Source organism: Oncorhynchus mykiss, chromosome 18, assembly GCF_057628025.1.
Source record: "Oncorhynchus mykiss isolate SJ-2025 chromosome 18, ASM5762802v1, whole genome shotgun sequence".
NCBI lineage: Eukaryota > Metazoa > Chordata > Actinopteri > Salmoniformes > Salmonidae > Oncorhynchus > Oncorhynchus mykiss.
In genome coordinates this window covers 16,368,704-16,380,932 of record NC_143039.1, presented here as the reverse complement: position 1 = coordinate 16,380,932, position 12,229 = coordinate 16,368,704, and the positions used below count along the sequence as shown (strand labels likewise).

The 12,229-nt window shown below is 52.7% G+C and overlaps 1 protein-coding gene across 1 annotated transcript in view; it reads left to right on the top strand.

Moving 5' to 3' along the window:
- The window catches only part of LOC110495390 (kinesin heavy chain), a 35,094-nt gene that overhangs the window by 11,251 nt on the left and 11,614 nt on the right, over positions 1-12,229 (top strand). The window contains exons 11-19 of the mRNA XM_090207388.1: positions 2,838-2,986; positions 6,642-6,823; positions 7,076-7,144; positions 8,821-8,907; positions 10,610-10,729; positions 11,099-11,245; positions 11,507-11,704; positions 11,890-12,007; positions 12,104-12,180. Of these exons, the coding sequence (XP_090063514.1) occupies positions 2,838-2,986; positions 6,642-6,823; positions 7,076-7,144; positions 8,821-8,907; positions 10,610-10,729; positions 11,099-11,245; positions 11,507-11,704; positions 11,890-12,007; positions 12,104-12,180 (1,147 nt within the window). The remainder of the gene's footprint in view (positions 1-2,837; positions 2,987-6,641; positions 6,824-7,075; positions 7,145-8,820; positions 8,908-10,609; positions 10,730-11,098; positions 11,246-11,506; positions 11,705-11,889; positions 12,008-12,103; positions 12,181-12,229) is intronic.

Genomic DNA, 12,229 nt, shown 5'->3' with positions numbered 1-12,229 from the left:
TTAGTATAAGTCTACCCTGTTGGGACAGAGGTGGGTCAGCACCTCTCTACAGTTTACCTGGTCTAGTGACAGACTGTTAGTATAAGTCTACCCTGTTGGGACAGAGGTGGGTCAGCACCTCTCTACAGTTTACCTGGTCTAGTGGCAGACTGTTAACATACGTCTACCCTCATGTTGGGACAGAGGTGGGTCAGCACCTCTCTACAGTTTACCTGGTCTAGTGGCAGACTGTTAACATACGTCTACCCTCATGTTGGGACAGAGGTGGGTCAGCACCTCTCTACAGTTTACCTGGTCTAGTGGCAGACTGTTAACATACGTCTACCCTGTTGGGACAGAGGTGGGTCAGCACCTCTCTACAGTTTACCTGGTCTAGTGACAGACTGTTAACATACGTCTACCCTGTTGGGACAGAGGTGGGTCAGCACCTCTCTACAGTTTACCTGGTCTAGTGGCAGACTGTTAACATACGTCTACCCTGTTGGGACAGAGGTGGGTCAGCACCTCTCTACAGTTTACCTGGTCTAGTGACAGACTGTTAGTATAAGTCTACCCTGTTGGGACAGAGGTGGGTCAGCACCTCTCTACAGTTTACCTGGTCTAGTGGCAGACTGTTAACATACGTCTACCCTCATGTTGGGACAGAGGTGGGTCAGCACCTCTCTACAGTTTACCTGGTCTAGTGGCAGACTGTTAACATACGTCTACCCTGTTGGGACAGAGGTGGGTCAGCACCTCTCTACAGTTTACCTGGTCTAGTGACAGACTGTTAACATACGTCTACCCTGTTGGGACAGAGGTGGGTCAGCACCTCTCTACAGTTTACCTGGTCTAGTGGCAGACTGTTAACATACGTCTACCCTGTTGGGACAGAGGTGGGTCAGCACCTCTCTACAGTTTACCTGGTCTAGTGACAGACTGTTAACATACGTCTACCCTGTTGGGACAGAGGTGAGCTGAGAGATCCACTGCACCATACCCAGTTCCCCTATTTTATGTGAACAATGAAAGGTTTCCCATGGCAGATGGGCCGTCCTTAATCCACCAGGAGACGGATAGTGACTGTTGATGATGAGTAGAGCTGGTGATTCCCAGTATCTTCCCTCCTATTCAGTGCTGACTGAGTGGTTGCATAACAAGCCTCTTCTCTAAATCTTTATCCAGATGATGAAGACATTGTTCATCTCTCTGACCTTTAGCGAAGTGTTACATCCATCCACTCCCCTAAATCCTGATCTGTAGGGTTTTATCCTGCCTCCTGGCTGGACAGCAACAGTAGCAACAGTGGGAGTTAGCCTAGGCTGCTCTTTGTGTTAGAGGACACAATGAACTTCCAGCACATTCTATCTCTGCTGCCCTGCCAGAGGACACAGGGGACTTCCAGCACATTCTGTCTCTGCTGCCCTGCTAGAGGACACAGGGGACTTCCAGCACATTCTGTCTCTGCTGCCCTGCTAGAGGACACAGGGGACATCCAGAACATTCTGTCTCTGCTGCCCTGCTAGAGGACACAGGGGACATCCAGAACATTCTGTCTGTGCTGCCCTGCCAGAGGACACAGGGGACATCCAGAACATTCTGTCTGTGCTGCCCTGCCAGAGGACACAGGGGACATCCAGAACATTCTGTCTGTGCTGCCCTGCTAGAGGACACAGGGGACATCCAGAACATTCTGTCTCTGCCGCCCTGCCAGGCTTAGGAGAGGAGTTAGATAGAGGTAGAACAGTAGGGCTACAGAGCGATGTGCTGTGGTGTGGCATGGTGTGGTGTGGTGTGGCGTTGTGTGGTGTGGCGTGGTGCGGTGTGGCATGGTGTGGTGTGGCATGGTGTGGCGTGGTGTGGCATGGTGTGGTGCGGCATGGTGCGGTGTGGTGCGGCATGGTGTGGTGTGGTGCGGCATGGTGTGGTGTGGTGTGGCGTGGCGTGGTGTGGCGTGGTGTGGCGTGGTGCGGCATGGTGTGGTGCGGCATGGTGTGGTGTGGTGTGGCGTGGCGTGGTGTGGCGTGGTGTGGCGTGGTGTGGTGCGGCATGGTGTGGTGCGGCATGGTGTGGTGCGGCATGGTGTGGTGCGGCATGGTGCGGTGTGGCGTGGCGTGGTGTGGTGCGGCATGGTGTGGTGCGGCATGGTGTGGTGCGGCATGGTGCGGTGTGGCGTGGTGTGGTGTGGTGTGGTGCGGCATGGTGTGGTGCGGCATGGTGTGGTGCGGCATGGTGTGGTGCGGCATGGTGCGGTGTGGCGTGGCGTGGTGTGGCATGGTGCGGTGTGGCGTGGTGCGGCATGGTGTGGTGCGGCATGGTGCGGTGTGGCGTGGTGCGGCATGGTGTGGTGTGGCATGGTGCGGTGTGGCGTGGTGCGGCATGGTGTGGTGCGGCATGGTGTGGTGTGGCATGGTGCGGTGTGGCGTGGTGCGCTCCACTGCACTGTCTGCACCCATGTGACCACCACTGCTGTCTGTGATAGGAGGCTGAGAGGAGTTGGACTTTACACATCATTGTACGGTCTAAAGTACCCAGCAGGGCTAATTAGTCCCCGGTCATCTTCACAGGGGACAACCTCCTGCAATAGATCTCAGACCAGTTCAAATATGGAGCTATCTGCCTCCCTGCTTCTTATTGGATCACCTCCTCCAGTTGTGTTGATTCAATGTTTATCCATCTGTTCCTGTTCTGACAGAAAAATATTCCTTGGAGAAAAAAGTGATGAGTAAATGAGGCCACAATGTCCTTTAGTGGATGAATTACAGCCCATTAGCCATGTCAAAGTAGTGCACTGCTGTATAGGGAATAGGGTGTGATTAGATATAGGGATCTGAGTGTCTGTCCCACCCTCCACACAGAGCCAAGACCATCAAGAACACCGTGTCTGTGAACCTGGAGCTGACTGCTGAGGAGTGGAAGAACAAGTACAACAAGGAGAAAGACAAGAACAAGAGTCTGAAGAACGTTATCCACAGGCTGGAGATGGAACTCAACCGCTGGAGGAACGGTGAGGGAGGGGGGAGGGAGGGAGATGAGGAGGGAGGGAGGGAGATGGGGAGGGAGGGAGGGAGATGGAGCTCAACCGCTGGAGGAACGGTGAGGGAGGAGGGAGGGAGGGAGATGAGGAGGGAGGGAGGGAGATGGGGAGGGAGGGAGATGGAACTCAACCGCTGGAGGAACGGTGAGGGAGATGGGGAGGGAGATGAGGAGGGAGGGAGATGGGGAGGTAGGGAGGGAGATGGAGCTCAACCGCTGGAGGAACGGTGAGGGAGGAGGGAGGGAGATGGGGAGGGAGGGAGATGGGGAGGGAGGGAGGGAGATGGAGCTCAACCGCTGGAGGAATGGTGAGGGAGGAGGGAGGGAGATGAGGAGGGAGGGAGGGAGATGGGGAGGGAGGGAGGGAGAGAGATGGAGCTTAACTGCTGGAGGAACAGTGAGGGAGGAGGGTGGGAGATGAGGAGGGAGGGAGGGAGAGGGAGCTCAATCGCTGGAGGAACGGTGAGGAGGGAGGGAGATGAGGAGGGAGGGAGATGGAGCTCAACCGCTGGAGGAACGGTGAGGGAGGAGGGAGGGAGATAGAGCTCAACCGCTGGAGGAACGGTGAGGGAGGAAGGAGGGAGATGGAGCTCAACCGCTGGAGGAATGGTGAGGGAGGAGGGAGGGAGATGGGGAGGGAGATGGAGCTTAACTGCTGGAGGAAGGGTGAGGGAGGAGGGAGGGAGATGGAGCTCAACCGCTGGAGGAATGGTGAGGGAGGGAGATGGGGAGGAGGGAGGGAGATGGAGCTCAACCACTGGAGGAACGGTGAGAGAGGAGGGAGGGAGGGAGATGGAGCTCAACCGCTGGAGGAACAGTGAGGGAGGAGGGAGGGAGATGGAGCTCAACCGCTGGAGGAACGGTGAGGGAGGGAGATGGAGCTTAACCGCTGGAGGAACGGTGAGGGAGGAGGGAGATGGAGCTCAACTGCTGGAGGAACAGTGAGGGAGGAGGGAGGGAGAGAGGAGTCAGGGAGATGGGGAGGAGGGAGGGAGATGGGGAGGAGGGAGGGAGATGGAGCCCAACCACTAGAGGAACGGTGAGGGAGGAGGGAGGGAGATGGGGAGGAGGGAGGGAGATGGGGAGGGAGATGGAGCTCAACCGTTGGAGGAACAGTGAGGGAGGAGGGAGGGAGATGGAGCTCAACCACTGGAGGAACGGTGAGGGAGGGAGATGGAGCTCAACCGCTGGAGGAACAGTGAGGGAGGAGGGAGGGAGATGGAGCTCAACCGTTGGAGGAACAGTGAGGGAGGAGGGAGGGAGATGGAGCTCAACCACTGGAGGAACGGTGAGGGAAGGAGATGGAGCTCAACTGCTGGAGGAACAGTGAGGGAGGAGGGAGGGAGATGGAGCTCAACCGCTGGAGGAACGGTGAGGGAGGAGGGAGGGAGGGAGATGAGGAGGGAGGGAGGGAGATGGGGAGGGAGGGAGATGGAACTCAACCGCTGGAGGAACGGTGAGGGAGATGGGGAGGGAGATGAGGAGGGAGGGAGATGGGGAGGTAGGGAGGGAGATGGAGCTCAACCGCTGGAGGAACGGTGAGGGAGGAGGGAGGGAGATGGGGAGGGAGGGAGATGGGGAGGGAGGGAGGGAGATGGAGCTCAACCGCTGGAGGAATGGTGAGGGAGGAGGGAGGGAGATGAGGAGGGAGGGAGATGGGAAGGGAGGGAGGGAGAGAGATGGAGCTTAACTGCTGGAGGAACAGTGAGGGAGGAGGGTGGGAGATGAGGAGGGAGGGAGGGAGAGGGAGCTCAATCGCTGGAGGAACGGTGAGGAGGGAGGGAGATGAGGAGGGAGGGAGATGGAGCTCAACCGCTGGAGGAACGGTGAGGGAGGAGGGAGGGAGATAGAGCTCAACCGCTGGAGGAACGGTGAGGGAGGAAGGAGGGAGATGGAGCTCAACCGCTGGAGGAATGGTGAGGGAGGAGGGAGGGAGATGGGGAGGGAGATGGAGCTTAACTGCTGGAGGAAGGGTGAGGGAGGAGGGAGGGAGATGGAGCTCAACCGCTGGAGGAATGGTGAGGGAGGGAGATGGGGAGGAGGGAGGGAGATGGAGCTCAACCACTGGAGGAACGGTGAGAGAGGAGGGAGGGAGGGAGATGGAGCTCAACCGCTGGAGGAACAGTGAGGGAGGAGGGAGGGAGATGGAGCTCAACCGCTGGAGGAACGGTGAGGGAGGGAGATGGAGCTTAACCGCTGGAGGAACGGTGAGGGAGGAGGGAGATGGAGCTCAACTGCTGGAGGAACAGTGAGGGAGGAGGGAGGGAGAGAGGAGTCAGGGAGATGGGGAGGAGGGAGGGAGATGGGGAGGAGGGAGGGAGATGGAGCCCAACCACTAGAGGAACGGTGAGGGAGGAGGGAGGGAGATGGGGAGGAGGGAGGGAGATGGGGAGGGAGATGGAGCTCAACCGTTGGAGGAACAGTGAGGGAGGAGGGAGGGAGATGGAGCTCAACCACTGGAGGAACGGTGAGGGAGGGAGATGGAGCTCAACCGCTGGAGGAACAGTGAGGGAGGAGGGAGGGAGATGGAGCTCAACCGTTGGAGGAACAGTGAGGGAGGAGGGAGGGAGATGGAGCTCAACCACTGGAGGAACGGTGAGGGAAGGAGATGGAGCTCAACTGCTGGAGGAACAGTGAGGGAGGAGGGAGGGAGATGGAGCTCAACCGCTGGAGGAACGGTGAGGGAGGAGGGAGGGAGGGAGATGAGGAGGGAGGGAGGGAGATGGGGAGGGAGGGAGATGGAACTCAACCGCTGGAGGAACGGTGAGGGAGATGGGGAGGGAGATGAGGAGGGAGGGAGATGGGGAGGTAGGGAGGGAGATGGAGCTCAACCGCTGGAGGAACGGTGAGGGAGGAGGGAGGGAGATGGGGAGGGAGGGAGATGGGGAGGGAGGGAGGGAGATGGAGCTCAACCGCTGGAGGAATGGTGAGGGAGGAGGGAGGGAGATGAGGAGGGAGGGAGATGGGGAGGGAGGGAGGGAGAGAGATGGAGCTTAACTGCTGGAGGAACAGTGAGGGAGGAGGGTGGGAGATGAGGAGGGAGGGAGGGAGAGGGAGCTCAATCGCTGGAGGAACGGTGAGGAGGGAGGGAGATGAGGAGGGAGGGAGATGGAGCTCAACCGCTGGAGGAATGGTGAGGGAGATGGGGAGGGAGGGAGATGGAGCTTAACCGCTGGAGGAATGGTGAGGGAGATGGGGAGGGAGGGAGGGAGATGGGGAGTGAGGGGTGGGCAGAGGAGGAGATGGCGGGGAGGAGGGAGGGAGATGGAGCTTAACCGCTGGAGGAATGGTGAGGGAGATGGGGAGGGAGGGAGGGAGATGGGGAGTGAGGGGTGGGCAGAGGAGGAGATGGCGGGGAGAGTGGGGGAGGGAGAGAGGGAGGGAGTGAGACAGAGAGGGAGGGAGAGGGAGGAGGGCGAGAGAGGGAGCAGGGGTAGGGAGGGAGAGATTGAGGAGGGAGGGAGTGGGGAGGGAGGGAGGGCAGAGAGAGAGAGAAATGATTGAAACTCCTTCATATGAAATCGACAGAGCCACACTGAGTTGGACATGAGTTAGTGTTCCAATGGTAGATATTGAGTGAATGAGTGCACAGTTCAAGGTAGAGAATCTGTTTGTCCCCGTCTCAGGTGAGAACGTCCCTGAGGAGGAGCAGCTGAGTGCTAAGGAGCAGAAGCACCTGGAGCCGTGTGACAACACTCCCATCATAGATAACATGGCTCCAGCTAACGGACTGGTTCTGGTCTCCACCGAGGAGAAGAGCAAGTATGAGGAGGACATCAGCAATCTGTACAAACAACTGGACGACAAGGTCAACAAGGGAAATCTCACCAGACTAGATTAGAGAACTGAGTCAAATCATTTTGAAGGGTACAAACTCAACGTACATAAAGAATAACAGACATTAAAACACAGTGTAAATAACAAACATGCATCAACATTAAACGGTAGACTAGATTGGGCAGGAACAGGAAGGGGTTGGATTTTTTACAGACAAATCAATGTTTCCAATTCTATTCTAACTGAAATGTAAATTGCTGCTTGTTTTGTTTGTGTCACCCAGGATGATGAGATCAACCAGCAGAGCCAGCTGGCTGAGAAACTCAAGGAACAGATGTTAGACCAGGATGAGGTGACCAATCATGAACAACCCTCTTTTCTCATGTTAAAGGAGAATGTCACTCAAAAACTATATTTTGGTATTGTTTCTCATTAGTCCACTGTTGATACAGTCTGTCAGTCCAAAATGTTCTGCATGTAAGCAGTCAATGCCATACAACTCTCCTTCCGTGGCCTCCAATTGCTCTTAAATACAAGCAAAACTAAATACATGCTCTTCAACCGATCGCTGCCTGCACCTGCCCGCCTGTCCAACATCACTACTCTGGACGGTTCAGACAACTACAAATACCTAGGTGTCTGGTTAGACTGTAAACTCTCCTTCCAGACTCATATCAAACATCTCCAATCCAAAGTTAAATCTAGAATTGGCTTCCGATTTCGCAACAAAGCATCCTTCACTCATGCTGCCAAACATACCCTTGTAAAACTGACCATACTACCAATCCTCGACTTCGGCGATGTCATTTACAAAATAGCCTCCAATACCCTTCTCAATAAATTGGATGCAGTCTATCACAGTGCCATCCGTTTTGTCACCAAAGCCCCATATAATACCCACCACTGCGACCTGTATGCTCTCGTTGGCTGGCCCTCGCTTCATACTCGTCGCCAAACCCACTGGCTACAGGTCATCTACAAGACACTGCTAGGTAAAGTCCCCCCTTATCTCAGCTCGCTGGTCACCACAGCAGCACCCACCTGTAGCAGGTATATCTCTCTGGCCACCCCCAAAACCAATTCTTCCTTTGGCCGCCTCTCCTTCCAGTTCTCTGCTGCCAATGACTGGAACAAACTACAAAAATCTCTCAAACTGGAAACACTTATCTCCCTCACTAGCTTTAAGCACCAGCTGTCAGAGCAGCTCACAGATTACTGCACCTGTACATAGCCCACCTATAATTTAGCCCAAACAACTACCTCTTCCCCTACTGTATTTATTTTGCTCCTTTGCACCCCCATTATTTTTAATTCTACTTTGCACATTCTTCCACTGCAGATCTACCATTCCAGTGTTTTACTTGCTATATTGTATTTACCTTGCCACCATGGCCTTTTTTTGCCTTTACCTCCCTTCTCACCTCATTTGCTCACATCGTATATAGACTTGTTTCTACTGTATTATTGACTGTATGTTTGTTTTACTCCATGTGTAACTCTGTGTCGTTGTATGTGTCGAACTGCTTTGCTTTATCTTGGCCAGGTCGCAATTGTAAATGAGAACTTGTTCTCAACTTGCCTACCTGGTTAAATAAAGGTGAAATAAATCCATTTTAAAATGTTAAAAAGTCTAGTTGTCAAGATATTGGACGTTTTGAGTCATCTGATGCATTTAGCTTCTTCGTCATGATGATGTATGTGGCTGAAGACACTGTTCTTCTTAAAAGTCCAATGTCTTGATGATGCTTTCAGATGGATGATCTACATCTAAGGGGGATTCAACCATGTTAAATGGTGTGCATTTGCCTGTGTGTGTCCCTGTCTGTGTCCCTTTGTGTATGTGTGTCCCTGTGTTTGTCCATGTTTGTATGTGTGTCCCTGTGTGTGTCTCCGTGTGTATGTGTCTCCCTGTGTTTGTCCATGTTTGTATGTGTGTCCCTTTGTGTATGTGTGTCCCTGTGTTTGTCCATGTTTGTATGTGTGTCCCTGTGTGTGTCTCCGTGTGCCCCCGTGTGGGTCTCTCCTCAGCTGCTGGCGTCGACGAGAAGGGACTATGAGAAGATCCATGAGGATCTGTCTCGTCTGCAGACGGAGAACGAGGCTGCCAAGGAGGAGGTGAAGGAGAATATTCTGGATGAATCCATGTTATTCCAGAATTCTAAATGAGCCCATCAAATCAAATTGTATTAGTCACATGCGCCGAATACAGCAGGTGTAGATCTTACCGTGAAATGTTTAATAAGATATAAAAGTAACAAGTAATTAGAGAGGAGCAGTAAAACATATCAATATATACAGGGTATTACGGTACAGAGTCAATGTGGAGGCTATATACAGGGTATTACAGTACAGAGTCAATGTGGAGGCTATATACAGAGGGTACTGGTACAGAGTCAATGTGGAGGCTATATACAGGGGGTACCGGTACAGAGTCAATGTGGAGGCTATATACAGGGTATTACGGTACAGAGTCAATGTGGAGGCTATATACAGAGGGTACTGGTACAGAGTCAATGTGGAGGCTATATACAGGATATTACGGTACAGAGTCAATGTGGAGGTTATATACAGAGGGTACTGGTATAGAGTCAATGTGGAGGCTATATACAGGGGGGTACCGGTACAGAGTCAATGTCAAATCAAATCAAATCAAATTTTATTTGTCACACATACACATGGTTAGCAGATGTTAATGCGAGTGTAGCGAAATGCTTGTGCTTCTAGTTCCGACAATGCAGTAATAACAAGTAATCTAACTAACAATTCCAAAACTACTGTCTTGTATACAGTGTAAGGGGATAAAGAATATGTACATAAGGATATATGAATGAGTGATGGTACAGAGCAGCATAGGCAAGATACAGTAGATGGTATCGAGTACAGTATATACATATGAGATGAGTATGTAAACAAAGTGACATAGTATAAAGTGGCTAGTGATACATGTATTACATAAGGATACCGTCGATGATATAGAGTACAGTATATACGTATGCATATGAGATGAATAATGTAGGGTAAGTAACATTTATATAAGGTAGCATTGTTTAAAGTGGCTAGTGATATATTTACATCATTTCCCATCAATTCCCATTATTAAAGTGGCTGGAGTTGAGTCAGTGTCAGTGTGTTGGCAGCAGCCACTCAGTGTTAGTGGTGGCTGTTTAACAGTCTGATGGCCTTGAGATAGAAGCTGTTTTTCAGTCTCTCGGTCCCAGCTTTGATGCACCTGTACTGACCTCGCCTTCTGGATGATAGCGGGGTGAACAGGCAGTGGCTCGGGTGGTTGATGTCCTTGATGATCTTTATGGCCTTCCTGTGACATTGGGTGGTGTAGGTGTCCTGGAGGGCAGGTAGTTTGCCCCCGGTGATGCGTTGTGCAGACCTCACTACCCTCTGGAGAGCCTTACGGTTGAGGGCGGTGCAGTTGCCATACCAGGCGGTGATACAGCCCGCCAGGATGCTCTCGATTGTGCATCTGTAGAAGTTTGTGAGTGCTTTTGGTGACAAGCCGAATTTCTTCAGCCTCCTGAGGTTGATGTGGTGGCTATATACAGAGGGTACTGGTATAGAGTCAATGTGGAGGCTATATACAGAGGGTACTGGTATAGAGTCAATGTGGAGGCTATATACAGGGGGGAGCAGGTACAGTCAATGTGCAGGGGCACCGGTTAGTTGAGGTAGTATGTACAGAGTTAATGTGGAGGCTATATACAGGGGGTACCGGTACAGAGTCAATGGAGAGGGGAGGGGGAGATGTGAATAGTTTGGGTAGCCATTTGACTAGATGTTCATCATTATGTTCTTATGGCTCTAGGTGAAGGAGGTGCTGCAGGCGTTGGAGGAGCTGGCTGTGAACTACGACCAGAAGAGCCAGGAGGTGGAGGACAGGAGCCAGGCCAACCAACAGCTGCAGGAGGAGCTGCAGCAGAGGACTGTGGGTCTCTGGGCATGATGGGTGGGACAGAGGGGCCTAGAGCAGTTCAGCTTATTATGGGGTTTACTGCACCCTTCATTACATTTTATTCTGAGGTACCCCCTGATGTGTGGGTGATCCATATACCTATGTTCTAATGAGTCTTCCCAAGTTTCCCCTGTGGATAGATGAGGTACTAGAACCGTATAGAGGGTCCTTAATGACATTTTATTCTGAGGAACCCCCTGATGTGTGGGTGATCCATATACCTATGTTCTAATGAGTCTTCCCAAGTTTCCCCTGTGGATAGATGAGGTACTAGAACCGTATAGAGGGTCCTTAATGATGCGGTGAAGGACAACTGCCGTGTGACTGATGTGTGTTCCCCAGACGGTCCTGTTGTCAGTTCAGATGGAGCTGACCACGCTCCAGGAGCTCAGTGGACACCAGAAGAAGAGAGCCGCAGAGATCCTCCACCTGCTGCTCCGAGACCTCAGTGAGATAGGAGCCACCATGGGCACCAGCGACATCAAGGTGGTGAGGGGACCTACACAGCAGATACACATAGACACACACACACACCGAACCAAATACAAACAGACCCATTCACAACAGTCCTGTTAACTTAACGGGTTGTAACATCGTTGACCTGTGTAGCTAGCACACCTCTCCACAACATACAACATGAGTCAGAGTTGATGCTCTTTAGTTTCCTAACAGTATATCTTCCTCCTGGACTGTTCTAATCCTACTGTTCATCCCCCGGGCTTTATATGCAGTCTTCTGTTTCCTGTCTAGATGGCTGAGGGGAACGGTAACGGTGGAGTGATTGAGGAAGAGTTCACCATGACCCGTCTCTACATCAGTAAGATGAGGTCAGAGGTCAAGTCTCTGGTGAACCGCTCCAAGCAGCTGGAAAGCTCCCAGGGTGACACCTCACGCAAGATGGCCGCCAACGAGAAGGAGCTGGCTTCCTGTCAGCTGCTCATCTCCCAGGTAACAGAGGGACCAGGTTCATTGTGAAGCGTTCTAAAGGCCGATGCAGAAATGCACTTTCATTGTCCTACGTTGAGTCTCTGAATATCTTTTCACTCTCTGCCAAAGTCCTCCAAAACGGCCAAACAGGGCTGTGTTCAGTAGGTTTTGAAGCGCTGACCCTGTGTTGGTGTGTTGTGCTGTAGCACCAGGCCAAGATCAAGTCCCTGACAGACTACATGCAGAACATGGAACAGAAGAAGAGACGGCTGGAGGAGAGTCAGGACGCTCTGACTGAGGAGCTGGCCAAGATGCACGCTCAGGGTGAGACGCACGACTCCCTCTACACATCCCCTCTATCCACACCACTGCTTCCTTTATAACATGCTTCACATTGTTGTTCACATTGTTGTTCCTCAGAGAAAATGCACGAGGTGTCAGTGGTGGACACGGAGAAGGAGCACGTCAGTAGACTGGAGGGTGAAGAGGAGGTTAAGGTGATTAAACCTGGGTTTAAGACGTCCACAAGGTGGATCTGGAAGTAGG